The 27956-nt window shown below is 39.2% G+C and overlaps 1 protein-coding gene across 1 annotated transcript in view; it reads right to left on the reverse strand.

Annotated features, from left to right (window-relative positions):
• Window positions 1-27956, reverse strand: part of b4galnt4a (beta-1,4-N-acetyl-galactosaminyltransferase 4a) — a 216720-nt gene that overhangs the window by 38257 nt on the left and 150507 nt on the right. Inside the window, exons 6-8 of the mRNA XM_088340891.1 lie at window positions 27816-27916; window positions 23379-23446; window positions 3479-3557 (exon numbers count right to left, since the gene is read on the reverse strand). Of these exons, the coding sequence (XP_088197017.1) occupies window positions 3479-3557; window positions 23379-23446; window positions 27816-27916 (248 nt within the window). The remainder of the gene's footprint in view (window positions 1-3478; window positions 3558-23378; window positions 23447-27815; window positions 27917-27956) is intronic.

Genomic DNA, 27956 nt, shown 5'->3' on the forward strand with positions numbered 1-27956 from the left:
TTTTCCCACATTTAGGGTAACCTCTCTGACTGCCTTTAAAGATGGTGTTGATATTCATTGTCATTCTCACTAGGGACAGTGGAATGCCTTTTTCAGATTCAGATTCAGATCTACTCCATTGTCATTCTAGTACACGTGTAATGCCGGGTAAACAAAACTAAAAGTGCTGAGTCAGGTTCTTTTGGCATTTTTTTTTACATCTAAGGTAACCTACCTGACTGCCTATGAAAGATGGTGGTGATAACTAAACACCTTACCCTCTTTCTTGGGTGCACAGAGAGACAATATACACATATAGTAGTACATCTACTTACAAATTGACGTCGTTCTGGGAGTAGCTTCGTAACCTGAACTTTGAGAATGAAAATCATAATCGATCAAAACCTTGTACGCACCATCCACCTGTATAGTTGTGAAACATGGCTTATGCGGGTCTCTGATCACCGCAAACTTAAGGTAATGGATCATTAGTGTCTTTGGGGTTGATGGCAGCATTTGATATTCAACACTATGGTCCACACATTCTGTAAGACATTTTTCTTTCCCAAACCATCCCCATAGTCGATCTGCAACCTCAGTGGAACTGTTTAAATCTAGGCTTAAACACATTTTTATTCAATAGCTTATGAATGACCTATATTTCATGTTGACAATATCCGTGCATTGTTTGTTGTTGCAACATCCGTTGCAGCCTGGTCATCCTTTCGAAGGGGGACTACCTATTGTGCGGTCCCTTCTCATGGTTTTTAAATTTTCCTCACGTTGACGTTTTTGAGTTTTTTCTTGCCCTCATGTAGGTGTTCGATCAAGGGCTGTTGTAATAATAGTCGGTATTTCGCAATAATCTGTGGTCTGTGCACCCCATTTGAGACTCCTTGTGATTAAGGGCTATACAAATAAACATGACTTGACTTGACTTGACTCATAAGGTGACTACATTGGTATGGCCATGCCCTTTGTCGAGAACCGGGCGTTTTATTCCTCAAGCCATTGACCCGCCACCGCTGCAGGTCTGAAAAACAGCTGGAAGAAACGCCGCCGGTTAAACAAGACCTGGCTTAAAACAGTTAAACAAGACTCCAAGCTGATTCTAGGCCCTCTCCTCTAATGTCTACGACGGTGGAATCGAGAATGGCCTTCGCCCATGGCTACTGCGGCGTTGGATCGCCGGACGTGGTTGGCCCCAATTTAGAATGCAGCTAACTCAACAGGTGGAGTAATTTGTAATGTGCATTGTGTTCTGTGCTGATAGGAACTGCTATGGAGGGCTTTTTGTGTTTGGTGGGCATGACTGTCTGTGTGCAAGACAGTAATGAGGTGGTGCATGGTGCCAGTCAAACATCGGGCGGGCGTGCAAGTGACCACACAAAACAAACTGACTAGCATGGCGCCAGAGAGTTTTGAGCTGCTCATTACATCGAAAATAAGTTCATCAATTAAATCGGACTCTGAGGAAAGACAGAGGAGTGACAAGAGATCACCACTGGGTGCTCCGTAGATTATTATAGAGTTCGCGAAGCGACTGAGTCGGGTCAGAAGAGAAGATAATAGCGAGGCAACAGGCTAAAAACTCTCCTAAGCCACCTCTGCTGAGCCTGGCTAGTCAACAATGCCATACCCATTATCCATGAACCAGATATTTGTATTTGTGATTTAGGTATTGTATATTTGAACGCAGGGTGAGATGAATTAATGTGCTGTATGATGTGCCTACAGTATATTTGACAAAATAGTCGACAATGAAAATAAAGGCATCCTGTAACTCCATTGAGAGAGGTGTAGAAAAAATGCAGACCACCCACACATTTTTCTGCAAACCCTCTCTGACTATGTGTGTGTGCAACATCCCACATGCAACCCACAACACCTCGTCAACACCTCTAAAAGCATACCACCCTTAAGCATACTGTCAGGATGTCTTAACATCAATCAATATATTAAAATGGCAGGTTAAATAGCAGCAATAAACGTGAAAATGGACACAGTTGAAAATAGGCAGGTCAGTCAGAGGATGTTGAATTGCAGAGATGTCTAAGAAGACTGAAAGCAAAAGCCAACATTTTATATAATGTGATGTTTGAAAGAAACATTGAACTGTGCAAGGAATAGTAAAACTACTAATATTGTTCACCATGCAAATAATATTCATGAGGCATTCAAGAAAAATATACCGTATTTTCTGCACTAAAAGACGAATCCCCCCAAAATTATATATTGTCATATATATATATATAAGGTGCGCTGAACTATAAGGTGCATGGAATTAAAAATACAGTAAGCGCTATCGTTTTTACTCATATAGAATTGTTGGGCTCTTTATACACAAACGGTATAGATCACTCAATAAATGTCACAGATTAAAATTGCTCAGTGGATAAATGTGGCTCATAAAAATTTCAAAACATCTTTTGCAACGGGAATCGAACCTAGGTGTCGGCAGTGAAGGCTCAGACACTTTACCAGTAAACGACAAGAGGTACAGATATGAAAAAGCATTAGAGCAAAACTCATTATCACACTATTTTAACTCACGGTGCGAGTAACACTGATTGGGCTAGTGCATTTTGTGTTCCATTCGGATAGGCCACTTCTTCACCTGGGCGTCAATAGTGTTGTGATTTAATTTACGTACAGTATTTTGTACAAAGACTTTCTGTTTTCTCTTTCTGTCTGTCCCAGCGTTATTGACGCAAAGGTGAAGAAGAGGAGGAACTGTTTAATCTATCAAAGTGCACTATGCAAGTCAATGTAAAAATAGCTCTAATGCCTTTTCATATGCTCTCTGTACCACTTGGTGACTTATGGTAAAGTGTCCTTGCCCTAAAACCCACAACGTTGGTTTGAATAATTCTGATTTGGGTCTGTGATTATTATTGATTGATTAATCATTGCTCAAATACAAAGATTTTTGCGTAATAACGCACACCTATAAACATTGTATGCATTTCCAATCTTATCAAATCGTTTCTGCAGAATTTAAGGTGTGCTTTGAAATTTCTGGCCAATTTGGGCTGTTTACATGTGCCTTATAGTCCGGAAAGTTCAGTAATTCCAAGCACACACAGCAGTGATCTCTTTCCAACTACATCATTACGTGCCTTCCTACTCTAATAAGGAGCAAGCGAGAAGATATTTTAAATGTCAGTTTGAAACAAAGTCTCACTCAGGCTTTGCCTCGGGTTCTGAAGGTTTCATTTGACAAGTCATTGAAAATACAAACAAAAAACAACATCACAGGTGGCCCACGAGACATGAGATGGAAAAAGTAAAAAGAGCTTTAAAGTGTAAACTAATGTTACAAAAACACTCAAACAAACTCCAAAGTATCTGTGTAGATTGTTTTTCTCGATGGCAATCATCAACAAGTGTCACCGAGAGTAAAGCAAATGCACAACGAGGCTATCCATATGCAGAGATGACAAAAAGTCTCTCGATGCTGAACATAGACATACGAACACGTGTTTTTGTTTCCACTCACCCCGACCTCCACATGATCTGAGCCCTTGTCATCCTGCTTGTGCAGGATCTCAAAGTAGTAGCGTCTAGATGACATCAGGCTGAGGAGAAAGAAACCCACATTGTCATTCCCTTGACAAATAGTAGTCAAATGTGTCACCTGTGAAAGAACCAGGTTGGAATATCTATAAAAACCACAGTTGTAGCACAACACATAGTGCAGCAACTAAGAAAAAAACAACAAATCGACAATATTGATTAAAATTGATTATCAAAAACGTTGGCAACTTATTTCATCATCGATTTGTTGTGTCGTGCAATCCATGTGTCACTCGGCACGTTCAGTCACAACTAATAAAAAAGTGCATTGAATTTCCCCTTGATCCAAGCAAGGAACATGTAGTAAGTAGAACTTTTGTCTGGCAGAGAGCGCTCTGAAACCAAATTTTGATGCACGAGGTCATCTTAAACCAAATCCAAATGTATTTATATAGCACTATTCAGACACCGAACTCCAAGTGCTGTATAAAAACATTCAATGTGCAGTATGATGACATCCGACAAAGTACTTGCATTGTCCCCCAAATTTTTTCACTTCATTAAAAAAAAATAAAACAAACCCAAAAAAACCCAAAACGATCTTACATATTTGCAGGTATATACCATACATTTGTATGTATTTCTGTTTATTATTTGGGTATTTGACTAACACAAAATTAAATCTTTAAAATATGATTCATTGCTTAACTGAAACAAATAATTGAACGATTCATCGATTATTAACTAATTTATTGTCAGAACATCTAAATACATTTTCAGAAAATGGTACGGCTAAGTAAGAAGCCACCCCTTGAATGACCTGAAGTGACAACTCGTGGAAAACCGCTACATTTGGGACGGTTGTATTTCAATCATCACAGAGACCTTGATCAATTTAACGATACACGATGCTACCGTGCAGCGAACCAGTCGCGCTCTAATTTGCTTTATTGCACTGAAAGAAGCCCTTTAATTTTATGTTACTTTTGTATAATGATAGCAAAGACCCTTCATTCAACTGCAATTCTATGTTCTATGATTTTATTTGTAGAATTATAATTGTTATTTTGTTACAGTCATATGCTCTCAGTCGGTAATGAGTTCATCTCGAGGTAAGTTTGACCCTTGGGGGCTTTTATTAAGGGGTGTTGCTACCTTGCTGATTCTCATGTTTCGCGGATGGTTTTGGTCCCCATTGACCACAATAATCGAGGTAATACTGTATGGTGAAACACTCCTGTCCTATTCACTGGCTTGCAATTAAAGCGAGTGCCAAACAATACGCCTTATTTGATGCTTCACAGTTGTTTGCCTCTCAATTCCTAGGCGATTCACTGGATGGCTCAGTTCTTTTTCTTTCTTTGTTTAGATTTTCTTTGAAGTTGTTCCTCCAATCTGTCTCCCATCTGAAACAAACACCAACCAATTCATCTTCTTTGATGAAATGTTTTTGGTTTTGGAGGCTGTAACTGAAAAAACTGGGGAAGGGCTGGGCAAGCAAACTCATGTATATGATACAAAAACAAGTTTTGACATACTTTATTTTGTTTTTGATGGATATTGACGGGGCAGCATGGCGGCGCAGTGGTTGGCGCGTGTGCCACACAATTCTGAGGTCATGAGATCGAACCTCCTGTGTGGGGTTTGCATGTTCTCCCCGTGCTTGCGTGGGTTTCCTCCGGGCACTCCAGTTTCCTCCCACATTCCAAAAACATGCATGTTAGGTTAGTTGGCTGGTCCAAATTGTCCCTAGGTGTGAATGAGCGAGCGAATTGTCTGTCCCTGTGTGCCCTGCGACAGGCTGGCAACCAGTTGAGGGTGTCCCCTGCCCACTGCCCGAAAATAGCTGGGATGGGCTCCAGCACCCCTGCGACTCTACTGAGGATAAGCGGTGCAGATAATGGATGGATATTGACGAATGCATTTCCTAGGTGTGTTCCAATGACTAATGAAGGAAACTGCTTACTGTGTGATGTCATTATTGTGTTGTCAAACAAGGTGATAGGGCAAATGAGTCAAACTCATGGCCAAGAGGCCAAATGTGACCCGCTACATCTTTTCATGTGGCCTGCGGTACCACACTGGAAGTAGCACAAGAGAAAAATGAGCTACAATGACCTACAGTTTAAAATATATCCACTGAATATCACCAAAGCCAGGCAAATAAAACAATAAACGAAAAGGGCACATGTTTGCAGAGATGGGCCACATGTTTGCAGAGATGGGCCACATGTTATACCGTGTGCACACGGTGTTAGTAAAACACTGAATTTGCCTGAGCGGTTAGGCTTATGAATAGTGCTCACCCTACACGCTGGCTGCCTGAAAGTTAGCACAATGACCATTTTCTGCACCCTTGCAAAAGTATTGGCCCCCAAGAACGTTTTGATATATTGCCATATATCAGGCTTCAAAATTATTTCTAAAAACTACAACATTTGAGACACAATATTGAAAAGAAAACAAATATATCCAATATGTCATATTGTGCTAACAAATAAAAAAGTTAAAAGTAGGTGTTGGCCTGCTTTGAGTTTATACTTTTACAACCTTCCGCTGCGTTCACAGCCACAAGTCTATTTGGGTATGTCTCTAGAAGTTTTTCACATCTTGAAAGAGAAATATTTGCCCATTCTTCCTGTCATAACTGCTCAAATTCCCCTAAGGTTTGATGTGCATGGCATTTTTCAGATCTTGATACAAATGCTCTATAGGATTGAGCTAAAACCATTCCATTGTATATTTGCTTTAAGTTTAGGGTCGTTGTCCTGTCAGAAGGTAAACCTGTGGCCCATTCTCAGGTTTCTTGCAAACTCACAAAAATGTTGTACCATAATCACGCAGTATTTGGCTTCATCCATCTTCCCATCAACTCTAATTGTTACTCTTACGCCAAACGTAACGCTTTGCATTCAGCCCAAAAAGTAACATTTTGATCTCATCTGAACAAAGCACCTTGTTCCACGTGTTATTTGTGTCCCCTTCGTGGCTTTTTGCAAACGCCAAACAGGCCTTTTTATTGTATTCCTTTATAAAGGGTTTTCTTCTTTCCACTTTTCCATGAAAGGGAGATTCATGCAGAAAATGACTAACAGTTGTATTATGCAGACTGTCCCACCCCAGCTGTGTATCCCTGCAGATCATGGGCCTCTTGGTTGCTTTTCTGGTATGTTTTCTCCTTGTTTGGGCCGAACGTTTAGAGGGACTGTCAGGTCTTGGTAGGTTTGCAGTGGTTTTATGCCTTTTACATTTCGATATCATTGCTCGCATAATGCGGTGGGAGATGCATAAATGTTAAGAAATCTACGTGGATCCCATTCCTGCTTTGAAGTTTTCCATTAAATCAATAAATCATTTGGTTCCACTTCAAAATTGTTGATTCTTAGAAAATGTTTTCAATTGTTGAGCTTTATGTTTAAAGCCTGATATTTGGCAAAATGAGATTCTCAGAAGGCAAATAGTTTCGTTAGGCACTGTACCATACATGCTTAAAAAGGCTCACAAATTAGAAATAATTTAAAGCTCAATTGTATTAATTATTAGATAGCAGAGCTGTTACTTTGGTCTGTGTAGATTTACTGTATATATGTACATTTCATCATGTATAAACTCATGGTTTACTAACATAACAAAGCACATTTCAATGATGCACATACTTGGACATGCGTGAGAAAAGTGGTTCAACATCCCTTTCAGTGACTGATTGGTTTGAATATAAAGAAGACACGCAAATGAGTGGGAAGAAAATCAGGCACGAGCTGCGAATAGCGGATGAGCAGCGGAAACAAAGAAAGAACTTAGAACGAATAAATCTCATGGAGACATGATTTGATTCCAGAGAAGGAAAACAAAAGACGAGTGAAGGGGAAGTGAAAGACGAGGAGGAGAAAAAAAATCGCTATTCACAAAACTGAACATGGATCAGAAGAAGAAGCAGAACAAAAGCCTAATTTCGGGACTTGGCTGATTCATTTGTCAATGCTTATTTCAAAGGATAAGTTTTCTGGTAAAGTAAGATATGGGAATTTCCCAACGATGTATACTAGTGAAAGTGTATTGGACTTCCAATAGTCTAAAGTTTCGTAAGGAATAAAAAGACAATCTGATTTGTTCCTTTTAAAATGTGCCTAATTTGCTGCTTCACAAGAAGGACATCTACAGTATTTTCATAAACTAAAATACTTTTGCCTTCGCTGAAAACTGTGAGTTAATAAATGCATTTCTGAAAACTGCTTCACATTAATTCCTGTCACTTCTGGATAAGTATTTCAACCTATCAGTGATGGAGTGCATTCTCAAAAACATTTATATGGTGATTTTCTTGCTTTGAAATCCCTGCTATCCCTACATATCTTAAAGTGTCTATTATGATATTGTATTGTGAAATTTGGCTGATGTATCTATGACACATAGAAAAAAACACTATGCAACATTTAACTACAGCACGAGCAGGCAGTATAACAGAGCGCTGTATGTTACAATTTCCCATAAAAAGAGCACTGTTAGCCCTAACATTTTATTAGGTTTTTGACTTATACAATGGTGCAGCCAATATTGGAATCAACTAGGCTGTTAGTATAAAGTCTGAATACCTCCAGAAATACAAACTAAACATCCTTTAAAGTTCTATTTAATACTTATGATAACCATGAACCTGCTAAGGCAGGCACAAAGATATGAAAATCATCCGGTTGGGAAATTTGAGCATATCACGAACAACAATGTCTACATGTTGGCTAGCAAGGGTCTTGAAAACATTCATAGATGATACGAATGGAACACACCGGATAAGTCTATCACCAAATATTACTCTAAAGACAAAAACAATTCTCAACCTGGCCTTCTTAACAACACAACATTTAGGCCCTGTTAGAGCTATGTTGCTGCCATATTTCATTTACTACCTTCATTCATTTCTGATTGTAATTGAAGTAATTGAAAGGAGCCAAACAAGTAAAAGCCTGTAAAAACTGTACCAAATCAACATGAATGGAGGACAACAGTCAGGGTACATAAGTATATGTATGTGTAGCGACCCTCGTTCATGCACGACACAAGGTTTCACAATCTCTGGTTTATTGCCTGCATTCAGTAAATAAAACAATACAAAAGTCAGGGGTCTCTGTTCTCGACTGCAATTATCTTCAATGCTTACAAAAATCACTTAAGCAACGGCAAGCAGACAACATGCGAGCACATTAATAATGAAACTTCGATAATAACAATGAACATAACTTTCCCACGTACCTGCATTCAGTAAATAAAACAATACAAAAGTCAGGGGTCTCTGTTCTCGACTGCAATTATCTAAAATATTGAAGATACAAAAGAACGGGTCATCAATCAACAGGCCGCACCTCGTGGCGTGTTTGCATCAAAACATGTTGCATTTTCATTTCAAGCTGTATTAACTTCTTATTTAGTGCTTTTTTAATACACATCATTTAGAACAACTTATATATCTTTATATACAAAAATAATTTCGAAAGCAGCTCAAATGTCTAGCAAAATATGCATTTTTTTATCCAACTGATATTGGGCACAGCTTACCTTCAATGCTTACAAAAATCACTTAAGCTGCGGCAAGCGCTGAAGCCCATAAAGTGCCAAACGAAAAAAACAGTCGCAGACGCCCATGACTTAACAACTGAATGAAGTACCGGAATATTAACAGTAATACAACAAAAACACAGATTTTGTGAGAATTCAAAAAAACATTCAAAACAATCAAATTTCAACTCTGTTACATATGGAATGACAAAAAAAAAAAAAAAAAAAACAGAATATAAACTGAAAGCCTGGTTTTATGCTACTATAGCAAGCGTTAGAATGCACAATAGTGGATTTTCCATGCCCAAAAGTGTTTTTTCTACACTCCCAATAGTTCCTGAATGTGCCCTGGCTCATGGCACAACACCTGCATTTTAATCAATCAATCACCAGTCCCCTGTACACTATACAGTACAAGCGGCTCTAGTCTCCTTAGTTGTGTGGGTGTGATCAAGGAGTAGCAACTGCAGGGTAGTCTTGAGTACTTCTCGTATTCTAACTGTAATACTTTACTTGATACTTGAATTGTTTTCCACATCTTTTAGAATTTAACCATTGCTTTTCTTGGGGTTCTTTTTGTATGCCTAGTGACCAACTGAACTGGTGAGCATGACTCGTTGGTACTGGCATTTTCCTTGTATTAGCATCAGCCAAATTGCTAACCCATGCTAATGCGAAAATGTGCACCTAAAATACTATTTTGTTTATGGATACTGTTTCTGAAATAAAACAATTATGCGAATAATTGGCATACTAACATGTAGTTGAGATGAAAATGGTAATTAAATGCATCACATAGAATATACTTGATGGTTTCAAATTAATATTTGCTATGCTAATGTTAGCATATTATTGGCTGTAGCTTTGCAATTATTTGGAATCCAGTATTATTTTGTCCATGTAGGCCAGGTGTCTAACCTTAGACTCCAGCCTTATTGATGGCAAGCTGAAAAATAAGGCAAAAAGTGTAAGTACGCCCCTTCAGTCACACTCCTAAGAACCCTGGTGTGGTAGGAGGCGTTAGTCTGTCACTAAATCTCCCACCCACTCAAGCTTTGCCACAAACCAACTTTTCTCTGATGAATTGAGCTATGGGCATTGCTCACCTAGACCACTTAAACCAAAGGACACTGGCGCTTAGTAGTTCTTAATTCAATAACTCAGAGAATTTGTGTACACTGATCTTTTCTTTCCATAACTGCAATTTCTGAAAGTGTGTTATATGTCTTCGGTCTTGTTATATGTCTCCGTCATTGTATATTGTTCCTGCCCTTCGGTAGTTGAACCTATGGTTTTGATACCAGACCATCAATTAAAGGTTTACATTTTATTATAACACTGTAATATGTTTAACTTAATACTTGCTACACTACACAAATGTTTTCAGCATGGTTTTGAATTCAAAATTATATTTTGTGTTCCTTCTATCATCAAGGCACTGTTTGGAAAGTGAGGGTAATGTACGATAAATGGACATTTGGAAACTCTTGCTATGTACAGTTGTTGTAAATCTATTCTTACAATGTAGGCACCTGCACTTTTTTGTCCAGTGCAGCTTATGTATGTGTAAAATGTTTGTTGGATTCTGTACAGAAGTTCTGCATGCAGCTTCTAATCACGTGCACCTTATAGTTTGGGTTTTATGGTACTTTATGCTATTGGAAGGGCAAAAAGCTGACAAAGAGTGAGACAGCTTCAGCAAATTCACTACTTTTAACAGCTCTATTTTCTAAGTAATGCTATCTGACTCGCCAACCTAACCTTTGATTTCACGTCCTTGTCGACGACCGTAATGACTGTGGCTGCCCCGGGGAGAAGCACTGAATTCACTTTTTTTCCTTTTGCTCATGTAGTGACTTCAACTGATTTTGATGTGTTCCCTTAATGCCAAGGACTGCTGATGGCTTTCATGCATCCATGCAGCTCAAACCTTTTTCTCTACTTTACCTCAACTGAATTATGTATTTGTCTTCATGTATTGTAGCATGTGTGTATTCCAGTGTGGCTTAAGCCAGGACTGTATATCCAAATTGGCAGAACATTATTATCCAAACAGGGAATAAAGTAAAATAAAAGACTATAGCTATGTAACAAAGGCACTCTAGCGGTTAAATGCAGCATATTAGCATTAGTGTTGGTTATTATTTCTTTGCAACATCATTGACCTTGAAAAAGACTGACGGCATAATCGCAGGAGGTAGAGCAGTTGTTTTCGTATCAAAGAGGTTGCAGGTCCAATTCCCAGCTCCTCTGTGTTAAAGTTTAAAGTTTTCATGAGCGAGACACTAAACCCCTAATGCTTCAGATATGCAGGTAGTTACCTTGCATTCCTGACTCCTGTGTGAGTGTGTGTGTGAATGGGTGAAATGTGAAGTGTATTGTAACGCGCATTGGAGGTCCTTAGCGTCTGGTAAAGCACTATATAAATGAAATCCATTTGACAGTTTTCACTATTTAGACATTTCTTATTTGAAGTAAACATGTTTGATTTATTTAGACTTATACGTAAGAATTGTCGGAATTCAATTACACAAATTGGGAATTTTATTTCCCCAATGCAGACTACCCCTGTATCTTCATTTGTTTTAATTAGTCTTTAGGGTTAATTGAAAATTGTATATATTTAGATGTTTTGCGGTTTTCTCAATGGGTAGATTGTTTTGACTTGGTCATTTTACACAATAAATGTACAGTGTAATTCGTTTGAGAAGATTAACGACTATTCATATTGCATTCTCTGATGACCTCTACCTGTAAACATGTGTATAATGTGCGATGACATGCGTGTGTTCCTTCTAAGCAGATGCCATGCAGTCTTTTACAATTCACAAAATGCACATCAGCAGCTACAAGACATTTTCATTGCACACAAGGTACTGTGCATGTCGATGTATAGTGTCACACACATTGATGTGTCATCAAACCCCCATCATGTGCTATAAAAAAGGCAAAAAATAAAAATTCAGCAAAACATAAAAATTCAAACGGAAACAGGGCTTTAGTCGGTTCAGATGACCTTGAAATGGTACTGTAGGTACGTTTTTAAAGGAAGCACAGTGGTTCTCAAAAAGGGAGGCTTGAGGCTTTGTCAAGGGAGGCACTGGTGTGTTTGACCATGGGGATTTTTTTTTTTAATTCAGGTGCAACTCCACTACTTTAGCGCGTAGAGGTGCTATCATTGGCAGAGTATTTTGTTTACATTCAGCCTCCCCACAGAGCACATAACACAGAGTATGAGCGTTAAAGTAGACCCTCAAGTGACCCCATGAAAAAATATTCAACACAGATGAAGAGACAGATAAAGAGAGAAGGGGGTGAAGAAAAAAACAGGGAACCGGAGAGGATTTCAGAAAGTAATTGAGAAGCACTGTGGTTGAACGACATCGTACCGGTAATCAAAAAGTGTTGAAGATTTGCCCATTTTTGACTCATTTTGTTATTTGACCCGTTCATATCCTAAAATTGTCTAAGATGGCAATCCTGTTAAATAAGGCCAGCTATCAGTATATGCTATTAGTAGTCACCTATTTCTAATTTAATAAAATAAACGCAAACATAAGAGGAACATTGCTGACTATGGAAAATATGTATCGTATTTATTCGTGTGTAACACAAACTCATGTATAATATGCACCCTCATTTTTTAATTAAAAATCGGTATAAAATTTTGTTTTACTGTTTCTCAGCGCAAAACATTGCAAGAGACAGAGATTATTGAATATGTGCATCCATAATTAAAATAATCTTTTGAAAACATAAGCCATGAACACAATACAGGCGTAACATTTACAATGCATCTATTTAATGTACTTCAGAGTCAGATCCATTCAGATACAGTACATTGCCATGAAAAAGTATTCGCCCCCTTCCTGAATTCTGTGTTTTTTTTTGTATATACCACTTACAAAGGTTTCAGATCATCAAACTAATTCTAATATCACACAAAAATAATCCCAAATAATACAAAATGCAGTTTTGAAATATGTATTCTATTTATTACAAAATTTATTCATTACAATAAAACCCAGGCCTCTCTGTCCCTATGTGAAAATAGTAGCCATTATTCACATATGGAGAAGTGGGGAATGCTGGCAAAACTTCCAGGAGAGGTCAACCAACAATGAAGACTCCAAGAGTGTGACGACTACTCAACCAGGAGGATACAAAATAACCTTGATAAACATCCAAGGAACTGCAGGCCTCACTAAGGGTCAGAGTTTTACAGACTCCACTATTTGAAATACACTGGCCAAAAACGGCATCCATTGGAAAGTTCTTTTTCTTTGACTGCGATTGGCATCAATCTCTCTGGTGCATTACCGCCCATTGGAGAGTTTCTTTGCAAAAACGCCTGCTTTCAAAGGAAATTCACCAGCATGTCCACCTCTGAATGGCTAACAAAACAAAATGAATATTCTTGAGTGGGCAAGTCGAAGTCTTAATTTAAATCCAATTGGAATGTTGTGATGTGACCTTAAACGCGCAGTTCATACTACAATTCCCTCCAATATGGCAGATTTTAAATAATTTCGCAAAGAGTGGGCCAAAATTTCTTCACAGCATAGATGTAAACGTTTTATTTCTGTTATGGCAACCAAAGTTGGCCCGACTGGCTATTTGGTGAAGGGGGCAAAACTTTTTCACATAGGGCCAGATATAAATGGAATCATTTCAAAACTGGATTTTGTTTTTCTTTGGGTTTTGTCTGTGTGATATTCAAATTGGTTTAAGGATCTGAGACCTTTTGTGAGCGATAAATATTCAAAAAATACAAACCAGGAAGGGGGCAAATTTTGTTTTACGGCATTGTACACCAAACAGCTCGTCATGATATTTGGTGTTTATTTTTTATCTTACAGGACGACTTTTTTTCTCTCCATCCACTAACATTCGCTTCTGGTACCATGAAAAAATAAATGTATTGTGATATGTTAAAATCTGATGCTTTTGTGTACGTCTTCTATATCACAGGTGGTCTAGGGCTAGGATTTGGAGCTCTCACTGCTGCTTCCGGGTTCGATTTTCCTTGTATCCAATGTTTTGCGATTGTGATTGGCGATTTTTAACTGATCAACCATTGCAGAAACACAGTAATATACTACCTGTTGTATAACGCGCACCCAAACCTTTACTTTTTTAGGTAAAAAAGTCATGTGCGTAATACAGGTAAACATTTTCACATATTCATCGTTCTGTCACATTTTTGTGTATTGTTCATTTTTGCAGAATATTATTTTAATGTTTTCTGCAAACTCAATAAGTATTTCTGCTCATGTCCAGCACTGCTTTCAGAATTCCATTATAGATAAAAAAAGACCTCACAGAGAGCCCAATTTATGAGCCACACTTCTAAATTTCACTCAGTTGCTGAGGAGGCTTCAAGCTTTAGATTTGACTATCACTTAATCCTTGAAGAAAAAAACTTCAGTTTTTCAGGATTTGAAATGTTTGGGAGTGAACATCAAAACACATAAAGATGAGAGGAGACCTAATTAGTAAGTAAAAGTAAATCAGAAAGGATTCAAGAGAGTGCGACACACAAATCTGGGGAAGTAAAAATTATCATCAAAGCCTGCTATTGAAGAAGGTCGAGCGTAAATGGCATTTACCCCCAAGTTTTTGGACTCCTAAATGTCAGCTGGAGCATCGCAGATAGCTTTCAGAGTATCTGTTCCTTTTCAGCACGCCACGTCAAAGGTCAGCTCCCATTTGTGCGTTCTTTCATTCAACAAGGATATTTAAATTCCATCATGCTTGCAAAGGATGCAGTGCCTTGCTAAAGCAATGGCCCCACAAAAACTCTGTGACATATGGCCACTTTTCAGGCTTACAACTTATGGATATAAAAAACTCAAATTATTGACTAAGAATCAACAAGATGTGAGATACAATCATGTTTAGAAACCTATTTATATTTGATTACAAAATTAAAAAATAGGGTTGGAAAAATATTCAGCTGCGATCACAGCCACAAGTCTTTTTGGGTATGTCACTATATGTTTTGCAAATCTTGAAAACTGATTTCAGAAAAAAAATGCCCATTCTTCCTTACAAAATGTTCTATAAGTTTTGATGATGATCGTACGATATGCGCAAAAGATACAACCATTACTACTAATCGTTTGCCCCATCTCTCTCCGTCTCTCGAGTGTCAGTGATTGAAATGATGACGGACAAAATAAGTCTATCGGTGCATCATGTACAGTATATGTAAATATACTTCTAAATAAAATGTCATCCTTATTTTGTCACGGTTGCCATGGTGCCCAATTGGCCCCGCCCATGTGGCGCCAGCTGCATCTCATTAACAGATTGGCTTTCCGTCTTTTTAAGCTCAGTGCGCTCTCTCTTACATGGTCAGTCCCTCAACGAACCTGTGCCCCGCAAGACGTGGGTTCTGACTCGGTCCTGTTTTCCTGTTGGTATTTCCAGTCCGGTATTGTCCCTGTTTATGCTTGTCCTGTTTAATATTGATTTCCAGTTTGGTTCTCGTCTATTTTTGTCCTGTTCATTATTCTCTCCAGTTTTCGTTCCCGTCTTGTTTGTCCTGTTTATTTTGATATCCTGTTTCATTATAAATCCTGTCCGTCCGTCCTGTATCGACCCCATCTGTCCGATATCAACTTGGGCAATTGGAATCAATCTCGTCAGTATCTGGCTTCCTGTCTTTCCACGCCAGACCGCTGCCTAACGTGCATGACTCCCAATTTCCCATAAAATAAAAGGCTTTTATGAGAACGTCACGCGTTTGGGTCCTGATCCGGTTCTGGTTTTTGACATATTCAAAACAAATGTACCTGTATTTTGATTACGTGTTTTTTTTCTGGAACTGTAACAGAATAAAATTACCGTAAATTCCGGACTATAGAGCACACCCGATTATAAGCCGCACCCACCACATGTCGGGAGGAAAACCGATTTTGCACATACACAAGCTGCACCTGTATATTAGCCGCATGCGCCCACATTTAAGATACGCAATACAAACACGAAATTAACCCACACCCGATACAGTCCAAAAAAACAGCCTACAAATTAAACGGAAAATGTTACCGGGAATTTAAGATTTAATGCAGACCTGCAGAGTCCAAGTGCCCGTTGAAAGTAATCCAAGGAAAAAAGTGTATATTTCCAAAGGTAAGGGTGGGAAAAATATATATCCACTATTGTCGGCCGCGTCCACAAACACGTCTCACCTTTACTCCACTTCCCGTCAGCTCGTGTTTGCCCCGCCCCTTCTTTCTCATTTGCTCGTTCAAAACATATCAGAATAAGTTTCTAAAATAAATACATTACAAAAATATACAGTTGCAAATACATATTATACATGGTTACACATATTTACAAAGAAAGACCGAGAGAGTTTTCAAAGCTTTAATAATAATATTCAAACTTTAATCCCAAACCATGCCTGTGAAGGGTAGCAAAACGCTACTATCAACACGCTCGCAACACAGTAAACTGCTCTGTTAAAAAAACATACCGTGCTCTTAGTAAGCACGGTAAATGGCCCTCATCTTCCACCTTACAACTGACGTCATCACAGTCGTCTTCCTTCAGTATGGGAAAGAGACTTTGTCATATAGACATCGTCCCACGCTCTCCCTTTTATCAAAAACACGCTTACGTCACGCTCGCAAAGTAATGTTTACGTGCGGTAGCTCTGTTTCCTTTTTTTTTCGGACTGCTCGATTGCGTTTAGCTAGAAAGCTGCATCATGTGCCTTTCTTTTTGCAATTTGCATGATGAGAATATGTCTAGGCTAATTTAATCTGTGCACAAGTTAAGAAGTTGCAGTCTAAATCTTACCTTTGTACTCAAGCGCCGCTGGCGGCCGTTAGAAAAATTACATAAATTGGCCGCATCACTGAATAAGACGCAGGGTTGAAAGTTTGGGAAAAAAGTAGCGGCTTATAGTCCGGAATTTACGGTACATTGTTTAGGTATCCTAATTATATAATGCTTTTACATGTATTCTGTTACACCCAAAACCAGGCATATGACACAAAGTGTAACCAGTGGGTGTGTGTTTGGAGTTTAGGGTCGCAGTGGGTGGCAAGGGGTCAATAACTTTCGACACCATATACTTCTGACAGGCGAGTGAATTGTTTCTACTGAAGGCCTGAACGCCACAATTCTTCACTCCCTGACAATGTGATTCAGGCCTACAGAAACCATTAGTCACTGTTGGCTTAACTGCAGCTGCTGTGCAGGGCAAATGATCTGTGACATAAATAATTATGCTGCAAAGCACAAGAGAAGAAACAACTATGAAAGAAAAATGTCCTTTTTTTTCCTGAACAACATCTTAGAATGCTGCTCTCTGCTCACCGGGTTTTCCTGTGTCCCCCACCAGCAGCTTATTTTTTATTAAAATAATTCCATCTGAAAATGTCATCTACATTTTGCCATGATATTGACAATAATCCCTCCCCACTGTGCGCTTCGGTTATTGCTGGTTCACAGGTGCAAGGATTTTAATTTAATTGTGTTTATTGTCATTGAAATCAACGTATGTTTTTAGCAGACAGCACACAGCAAATGTTCTAATGAGGTTGTGTGTGTGTGTGTGTGTGTGTGTGTGTGTGTGTGTGTGTGTGTGCGTGTGCGTGTGCGTGTGCGCGTGCGCGTGCGTGCGCGCGTGCGTGTTGGGTGTACGCAACTGTGATAGGCCGGGATATGCGCTTAGTCAAACAGCGGTGCGGACGCTCAAGTCAATCTGTCCATTAAAACTGTATGGTAACAGCTAGCTTTTAGTGGCTGGTTGCATTGAATATAAATGTATCAATTAATTCAGACTGACGGAAGTCAGAAGAGCAAAGAAATGGTGATCACCAGCGGGTGTTCCGTGAATTGATATCGGGTCCGGGAAGAGACTGAGGCAACGTCAGTAGATATGGTGATAGCGAGGCTGCAGGTTTGGCCTACTGCTACGACTAAGCTACGAAACAACCCTCACAAACCAACCGTGCAGAGCCTATATCGTACCAATGCCAGATCCATTACCCATAAAATGGATGATTTGGAGCTACAACTTGTGGGTAATTGCTATATTTGAGCCGTTAGTATTTTAATCATGATGGAGACCTGGCTTTAATCGAGAATAACCGATGCTAGTGTGCGGCTAGCCAGCGGCTCTCTAGATTACTTTTTTACACCGAAAGGTGAAGCCCTTTAATTTTGTTGTACTTGCATTATTCTGCTTATCAACAAATAAGCACAATTGGTTTATACGGTTGCCATCAAATATCACTAATGGGGACCAAGCTTGCAGGTTACTAAATCATGTGAAACGTTAATATTTTATTTGAAGCTGTTTGTAAATGAAATAAAATAAGCTGCTCGTCTTCACACTCTTGCTGATGAGAGTCTTCCTGTAAAAGGAGAATTTGTGTCTATATGCCTTTCCAAAACTTGTTTGTAAGGAAATACTGGAGATTAGAGACATTGCTGTCCTTATTTTTATTTTTTTGGTGCAGGAGAGATCTTTCACGTAAACCAGTTTTTCATTAAAACAAATGTGTTAGCGCTTGTGTGGCACAGTTCATGTCATGGGAACCTGTCGTGGGATCAAATCCAGCTCCAGACTTCCTGTGCGGAGTTTGTATGTTCTCCCCGTGCATTTCAGGTGAAATGGCCGGTCCAAATTGTCCATAGGTGTGAATGAGCGAATGAGTTGTCTTTCCCTGTGTGCCCTGCGATTGGCTGGCAACCAGTTCAGGGTGTCCCCTGCCCACTGCCCGGAGATGGCTGGGATGGGCTCCAGCCCCCCCGCGACCCTAATGAGGATAAGCGGTACGGCTGATGAGATGAGATGAGATGAGATGAGATGCCTTTCGTTCTTTGTTGCAGCTGACATTATATTTGCAGGGTTCGTACAGATGCTTGACATTATTGAAGATCCTTGAATTTTTTTGTTTTCAAGGATTTAATAGGGCCTGCAATTTTTCCACTTCATGTAGAATGGCTTGCAGATTTGATATTCCAGTTGTCGCAATGGGTGCCCTGCCACAGCGGGGTACCTCACTGTTCTAGTGCAGTGTTTCCCAACCTTTTTAGAGGCAAGGCATACTTTTCTTAATCAAAAAACCTTAAGCCACACCGTCGCAAATATTTTGAGACAGTTTCCTGGCATCAATTTCATGTTTTTTCTTTTTCGTTTTTTTAAAAGCGTGACTAATCCTGTTGCTTAAATTGACAGGCTAAAGTATTTTAATAACCAAGCCAGGAAGTAATGCTGTTTATTAATGTTAGTTAATAATTTTGCTGTAATTTGAGGGTTTTATGTTTTTGACCTGTTTTTTAAGTTTTTCTATACCGATAGTTTAATACTGTTCCATAGAACAAAAGCGATACTAAAAATGAGCAAAAATAATCCGAGAGTGGAACCAAAAATGTCACGCTTAACGTAGGCAATTAAAAGGTCTATAAGGCGCACCAGATTATAAAGCACATTACCCAAAAATAGTTGTCATCTAAAAATATGTGTCATTTATTTTCCATACATACAGCTCACTGTAGTATAGGTATATTAAAATGAGTAAGAGTAAGAGCTACTTTAGCATATTTTAATGCACCAAAATCACTAAACATTGAATGCAACAGGAGTCGAACCATAGTAGTGTTCGATTCCGGTTGCATTCAATATCATGCAAATATGGTAGAATACTGAAATAGCTGTATTGGGCACTAGTCAGTAAATAAATTGCACTGAGCTATAAGGCACACTTTCAAATGTCTGGCAAAAATGGGGTTTTTAGGTGTTCCTTATAGTCCCAGAGATACTGTACTTCATCAAAAGAATTGGGACTTTGCACTGGGGACAAGTAATTGCCCTCTTCAATACAGAGGCTCTTGCAAAAATTTTTTTAAATGTAACATCACATTAAACACGACAGACGCTGCTTTGAACGCTGCCCTTTGTGTCACAGTGACATCAAATCCCCCCTGACCTTATCAGATACAGTTGTTGACCTTTCTTCACTTCCATTAAGCGTGAACAGCGGCTGTTGGGAAATAAGACAGCAAACCTTAAACTAAAACAAATCTATTCCCAACCCTGCTGTATTTGTGACTTAATGGCGTCTGAAAAATGTATTTGTTAACAAGCACACATTTGCTTGTGCCGAAAAGCATAGATATACGCTCTTTGACACACACCCACGAAGAATAACATCAAACAACATGTCGCCTAATTACGTTCTGATCGACTTTCACGGCCTCCTTTGAAGTCGTTCCCCTCAAGCATGTGAGCGTTGGCACAGAAACGAATTTGACTTGAGTCTCCCTCAACCCTGACCTCAGGTCCTTATAACCAGTTTTTTCACGGTTATTTCCATATCCAGGCAAAGGATATTGGTGAGGTGACTTGTCAACTAAGAGTTTTGGTTTAGAACAAAATACACCCAAACTATATTTACACAGTGTACTACAAGTGAAACCCTTGGGAGACTTACTTTGTTGTTATGCAATTTGAGCAAGGAATATTAATTTAAAAAATAATAATATTAAAGGTGATGTGTCTTTGAAATGTTAAAAGTAGAATATTTTCTCAGTAGATGTTATGTATGTGTTGACAATGCCCAACTGAGTCCAAAATCCTTTGTAAAAACTGTTCATGGCACCTGTTGTATCTTACTTTTAGCACCGCTGTCTTGTGATTCGCAACACATTAGGAAGCAGGAAATGGGGGAGGGTGTAGGAGGACTGGAGAGTGGTTTCATGCCTATTCCAGTGTTTCTTTGTTAGTGTAGCCTGAAAATGGTTCAAGTAAGAAAAGGACGATTTTCAACCCAGTCCAAACACCAAGCCGAATCCAGAATAAGATAAAATAAGAAGAGTTTATTAGTACTTGAGGAATGAGCTCACTAAGGTTGCAATCATGACTTTAACCCCTTAACCTTCCTGTAAAATCCCAACCCAAGACGTACCCATTGTAAATTGAAAGCTGGTCTTGAACCATTTGGAGAATGTGGACGGTCTATTTTGAAAGGTAAGACTCTTTAAGTTTTGTCCAGAACTGAAATAATCACCGCAAGTGCTACTAACATTAAATAACCTGAGCTGGAACACGACAGAAATAGAAGGTTTCTATTCTCGCCTGATAGTGTGTAAAAATAAATCACTGATTGCTTTGCGCACGTTTAATTTCCGCTCTGATTTGAATACACATTGAAAATTTGTATACATTTATGTTGGAGATTTCATTGGCTAACCAATGTGTCAATCATCATGCAAAAAGGTTACTACTGGCTGAAGATATTCGGACCTATTAAAGGCGACATCTGTTTGATCAAACAGGCCCGTATTGGCCAATGCAGGCAGTGAGCTGCAAAAAAAAGCTTGCTATTGGCAAGAAAAGGTGTGAATCGAAAAGGGACAGGCTAACTGCCATATTGGGAATAATTTAGTCTGTTTATTTTTAAGGGGATTTTGGGAGCGAAACAAATTAATTTCAAGAAGTAACATACTGTAGAACGAAGCAGATATGCTTTAATGCGGATTTCTATTAATCTGTCAGTATTATCGTGTGCTTTGGAGTGAATATTTTACACGGATGGCTCCTCTTGATTAGTGATCTCTCTGTGATGAGTACATTTTGAAATGGTCACATCTTAAATCCCGAGTGTTTAGGCTTCCCAATGATACGTATCATATTGTATTTCAGGTACTGGTGACAAAGTACAGACGCGTACAAGTTTATCAAAAGTCCAGCCTTCACTGGGTAAAACCAGGGGATGGGGGCAAAGAGTATCAAAAAATGCATGCTTGTTGCGGACACCTCCTCTAAAGTATCATAATACAATAGTGATTTTGTAAGGACTAGCTACGGCCCAGAGTAATTTTATTAACAAAGAATAGAAAAAAAACTTTTGCTGTTGTTAACTGCCAATAGTCGTAAGATCTTGAATTCGGGTCAGGCCTAAAATTTCAATCATTACGTTCGGGTCGGGCCGGCTTCTTTCTCGCTGCCTTTTTGAACAAAATATCCAACCTTCATCTTTCTAAGTCTCTCTGCCTCCCTCTCTCTTAAAGTGCTAAGCTAGATGTTTAAGGATGTACAAAATGTTTTTTTCCTTAGTGATCTAGGATCTGGGCAGCACGTCGGCGCAGTGGTTAGCGCGTGTGCGGCACAGTTCTGAGGTCATGAGATCCAACTTTCCTTTGTGGAGTTTGCATGTTCTCCCCGTGCTTGCTTGGGTTTCCTCCGGGCACTCCGGTTTCCTCCCACATTCCCAAAAACATGCATTTCAGGTTAATTGGCCGGTCCAAATTGTCCCTAGGTGTGAATGAGCGAGTGAATTGTCTGTCTCAGTTCAGGGTGTCCCCTGCTCACTGCCCGAAGATAGCTCCAACACCACCGCGACCTTACTGAGGTGAAGCGGTGAAGATAATGGATGGATCTGGCATCTAGTAGCAGATTGTCACACGCCACTGCCCATCTATGTCAAGGTCCAGCTCATCTCTAAACAGCAGAATGACCTTTTACACCGACAACAACCGCGACCAGATGATGAAGGTTCTGTATCTGAGTCAGATACTGAAGCTCCTCCTAGTACTGGTGACCATGGAAACCAGTAGTTTGTGGAGCAAACTTCCTATCCAAAAAGCCTGGAGAGGGATGCCACCCCCGGGCTATACTTGAGCCTTACATAGAAGGAGCTGACATAATTTTGTGCCATTTTCCTGCTACGGGTACTCGAAAACCAAAAAATCATGAAAGGCTTGGCAGAAAAATTAGAGGAGAAATAGTGCGGCTTGGTCACTTTGAGTCTTCGTAGTTTTTAATTCTACCTTTTGCTTTTTAGCGCTCATTTTCAGTAGCACAACAACATACAGTGACATGTAGAGGTCAAACAATACACACTGTCCTTTTAAAAATATTGAACAAAACAACGTGATTAACAAATAACAATAATGAAACAATTTATGTCTTTGGTGCTTTTTCTTTGTACATTTAAGAGCTCTGACTCTGGGCTTGGTTTCTGAATGCACCAAAGTCCAATGCATAATGATGAGTGGTTTTCCTTCCCAATTATCTTCTTGTTGCAAAACCTTGTGTGAAAACAAAGTTAAGTTGTGTTTAAAAAACTGCTACATAGGGTACAACAAATCAAATTGTCAAACCCCATTTTAAGTGCATATAAACTTGGACAATGACAACTTTGTAACGGATCTTAATTCATCAGTGTCGACACTTTTTGAAATTTTGTTGATTTTTAATATTTAACATGCTATTGATGCCAAGCAATGGTTACATTTTTTGACATAGTATATCTTGGGGGGCCTAAATAGTCTGCTGAGAAATAATTGAGCACATCACAGGTACTTACTGTACAGACTTGGAGGACTGGGACCTGAACTTGTTGAACTCTCCTGGAGCAGTCCACTCTGTCCCCAGCTGTAAGAAAAAAGCCAAGAATCAGAAGAGGGAGTCAATAAAGGAGCGGGGCACGACAAATGTAAGAAATATGGAGGTAGTTCAACTCAGTGGATAGCACAGAATGCACGACAAGGAATATTTCACCTAGATGATACATCATCAGCACTGGGCTCCAGCAGTATGTCAGTGATTAAAGGTATTCACAAAGACATTTTTTTAGGTACAGAACAATTGTTTTTTCTTCTCACAAGTATGCAGATATATTGCAGTCTCAAAGTTGACCCATTTACTAATTTCCTCTAGAGCTGTGGCATCATTGAAAGAACACAATTCTTGCGTTTGATACTTCTCGGCTCTATTACCGTAATGTATTGCTCTATGGTCTTCCAAAGTCTAGCATCAAAAATTTGCAGCTGGTTCAAAACACGGCAGCGAGACTTTTGACTAATACAAGAAAGTTTGACCGTACCACTCTAATATTAGCAAACTTGCACTGGCTCCCGGTCCGCTTAAGATGTGATTTTATGGTTCTCTTACTACCATACAAATGTACTTGCCCTCTCTTATCTCTCTGATTTGATTTCCCCCTATGTTCCAGCACGGAGCCTCTGCTTTTAAAATGCTGGTCTACTTGAGACTCCAAGAGTCAAGAAGAAATCTGCAGGCTCGAGAACATTCTCCATCAAGGTGCTGGTGTTGTGGAATGCTCTCCGGAGATTAGACCTGTAACTTCAGAGGAAGTTTTTAAATCTAGACTTAAAACACTTATATTCTTAAGCATATAATTGATGCCGACCTCATACTTTTAATTTTCCGGTCCTTTCAGGATTCTTGGTTGGTGGTGAAGTGAGGGAGAAGGACGTATCGGGATGAGTCAGTGGACTAGCACCTTGACCTGAAGCATCGACGAGTCAGCTGAGATGCGCTGCCTATCCCATGCTAAGAACATTATCGGGGACCCCTCTCACCCCCATCATGGACTGTTCACTCTGCTAGCCTCTGGGAAGAGGTACTGCAGTGTGCGGTGCAGGACCACCAGGTTCCGCAGTAGTCTAGTCCCCCTGGCCATTAGACTGTTAAATGGTCAATCCAACATATAGTTAACCTAAATCTAAACGGCTGCTAATCTGACTTTTTGCACTACTGGCAGTTCTTTATAGCTTGCTCTGGCCGCCATAATTGCCCTGCTAGTAATAAATGGCGCTTAGTGTCAGATTTATGAATTAACGCGTAAACCAATGAGGTGACTGGCTTTCTAGGGTGCTGGTGTTCCCCACATGATGTCAGATCTCAGTAAGTCGAAGGCAAGACAGGCTTTCTCCAAAACATTTCATCATTTTGCATGTTTTAGAATTTGGGAATACTTTCCATGGCTTTAGGGAAAAAATGTGCTCGTTGGTGCTTTCAAGTCACAATTGAAATTGTTATGATAATGGTCAGTACGGGTGGGGGCTCCATTCCACTACCATTTCAACTATTAAAACAAGTTCCTGAGAAAACTGAGATACCAGTGCAGTGTGCAAGCTCCATAATTTGCAATTGCAAACTAACATGTGAGCATGTGTGCTGTAAAATTCAAATGTACTTTTGGGTTGTCATGCTTTTTGCAGTGTCTATCACAATAAGCAGGGTTTCAGAATCATAATTATCATGATGTTGCTTTAGATATTTATATATCCGTTTAAAAATACACCGTGCGGGTGATTTTAGAAGAGAACCGCTGACTTATATTTTCAGCAGGTCAAAACTGACTAAAACCAACTACCCCCAGGAAGATAAAGGACAAAATTAAATCTTTCAAGTAAAGTATTTGGGGGGGGGGCATATGATGGCCTGGAGAGGGATGAGCGACACCAGGCTGTACTTGCCCAAGACACACTACAGGAAATGGTGCCCCTATGACCCAAGTGGTTAAGGGATCTAACCAACAAAACTACCAAACAACTCTTTTTATGTATAGTTCTACTATTTTTGCAATGGCAAAATATAAGCAAAAAAAAACTAAATTAGATTAAATTATGTGGAGACACAAACGTATGCATTCAACTGTTGAATGAAATTTACAACTTTAAACAAAAAAAACATGTGTTCACATTTTAAGCTATTGCTGTAAAAATGAAGATTAGAATAAACACCCACAACAAAGGAGTAAGAACTTTATCTATAGTGAAGACACCAAAAAGTTTTTGTCCTAAGGATAATTTTTCAGTTTAATGTTCTTTAGGCCGTGGATTTACTGTAATGGTTAATGGGCTGGAATTGATAAAGGTGGTACTTAAAATGTTTTTGTTCCACCCCATTGAACATCATATGCAATAGTTACACACAAGCATGCATGTTATTTCCCTTTCTATGAGTCACAGCTAACTGAGAGAAACATGCTTACACCCAAGTTGGGAGGAGGTAAATAAAAAAGGCAAACATCCAGGATTCACTGACACACAAAGGTAAAATTAGAAATTTGATCAATACTGCATGTTTTTGCTAAAGATGACCCAGTGTTTACAAACACGATGCACAATGTTAGTGTCTGGTATGCCTCCCTCCACCAGAGGGCACCAATGAGATTTGTATGGTCCGTTTCCAGTGGCATGTTAGAGTATTATTTTGTTTCTTGCATTTTCCTCCCCCTTTTGTTCATTTGTAATTTCTTTCCTGGTTTTCTTCATCAATGCCATATTATTTTGAGCACCCCTGCGTCAGCTCCTGCTTCCCCTCGTAAGGGTCTACCCTCGAAACCTCAACATAAGCCCTGATTATGACTTAATTTTGGCACAAAAGTTGGGGAGCATTTACTCCAATAAAACATTACAAAATCACTCATCATCAATAGCTGCAAATATGCATATGAGTCCAACTAAAATATGTCATGCATTGTTTGAGTAAAACTGAAGACGGGTTGATATTGTCTTCCAGTGCTCGTGGGAAGAAAACACAGTGCATGCGCACATTGGGTAGATCCGTCTCTTCGAATTAAAATACAGACTGAATAGAACATATGTGAACATCTAATCCTCACGAGGGGTCGTGGGTGTGCTCTATGAAATGGACAAAAGAAATCATTTCTACGCAATGGACCTAACTTATCGCTTTCGATTGGTAAAAGAAAACAGGTGAAAAAATGAGGACAGGAGTGTGGATTAAGATTTTTATATTGAAGGTGTTGACGAGGAAGACAGAAAATGAAGACAGCTCTTGGCAAATGAAATGATATCCTATCTGTAGCTCCCCCTACATTACATCCATCATATCACTCCGTTGGTAAATGTCACATGAATATTAACTTGCGGCTAATTCATCTCAGCGAGTGACATGTCACATCTCATTGGAATGCATTTTTTTCCCGTTTCTTTACATACATCACACCCCATGGGACTGCATTTAGAACGTGCGAAGAGGGTGTTGCATGGGTGAAGGTTGACAAGTGTTGGTAGGTCGCTAGATGCAAAATGAGAGATGAAAAAAAACATTTATAAAAAGGACATGTGTATTGGATGGTAATCATTTCACGTAAGAGAGTATGGGATCGGTTAGAAACGACAAGGTTAAGGTGCCCTATTTTCTCACTGTTTATTGTGTATGCATGAGCACCGACAAAAGAACAGATGATGTTGCATATGCATAGGCCAGTGTTGCTGATGCTTGCCCTCTAAAAAATTCACAAAAATTCTTCTTGGACTGAGCGTTCACTCTATTAAAAATGATCAAGCCTCCAAAAAGTCGCACAATTAAGTTTACATGTGTCAGCCGTTTTAATAAGGGCCTTTCAATGACATTGATGAGTCCCTTTCAATTATTGCTGTAGAAAATACTGTTGCTAAGCCATGCCACTCGAAACTAAGGATTTGGGTTTTCTCAAGAGGTAATAACAGGTGAAAATGGCACAGGTAAATGGCCACTTAACAACGATGAAGCAGAAAGTGGAGTTCAGTATTAAGATTCTCTCTAAGAGAGGGGGGCTAAAAACTTTTTATGGTTGCTATCTTAATAGGTTTAGTCAGGTCAGCACTATACGACTGATTATTCTGTGTCTAATATTGGACACCCGCAAAGGAAATTTCATAGGATGCCAGTATCGTATTTTGACAATTATTTTGCTCTATTTGTTGTTTTACATGATCGACTATCGGCCAATCATGTTGCCGTTCTTTAATTTCTTTGACATTTTTTGTAACCATGACAATTTAATCAAATGAGAAGGCTCGGAGAGGGGGGTTTCAGTAACAGGGGGTGAAGTTCTCTAATCTGAATCTCCCTGTCCTTCTTGCAAGTTAAAATCCATAGCTGTGTTCTCTCCTTATTTTGAATGTATAATAAAGTATATACTGGACAACAACTCAAGAGTTAGGAATTGTGAATGAAATGTTGATGTAAGTTATTTTCTTACCTGGCCAACGTATACCAGCAGCCTGGAGTTGAGCGGACTTTCATCAGCACTTAGCCAGAACTCAGAATTATCATCAGATGATACCGAAAATTGGAAATCACCTAAAAATACCAAACAAGATGGAAAACATCTTAAAAAGGG

The sequence above is a fragment of the Urocampus carinirostris genome, chromosome 7, assembly GCF_059441175.1.
Source record: "Urocampus carinirostris isolate Australia breed hairy pipefish chromosome 7, RoL_Ucar_1.0, whole genome shotgun sequence".
NCBI lineage: Eukaryota > Metazoa > Chordata > Actinopteri > Syngnathiformes > Syngnathidae > Urocampus > Urocampus carinirostris.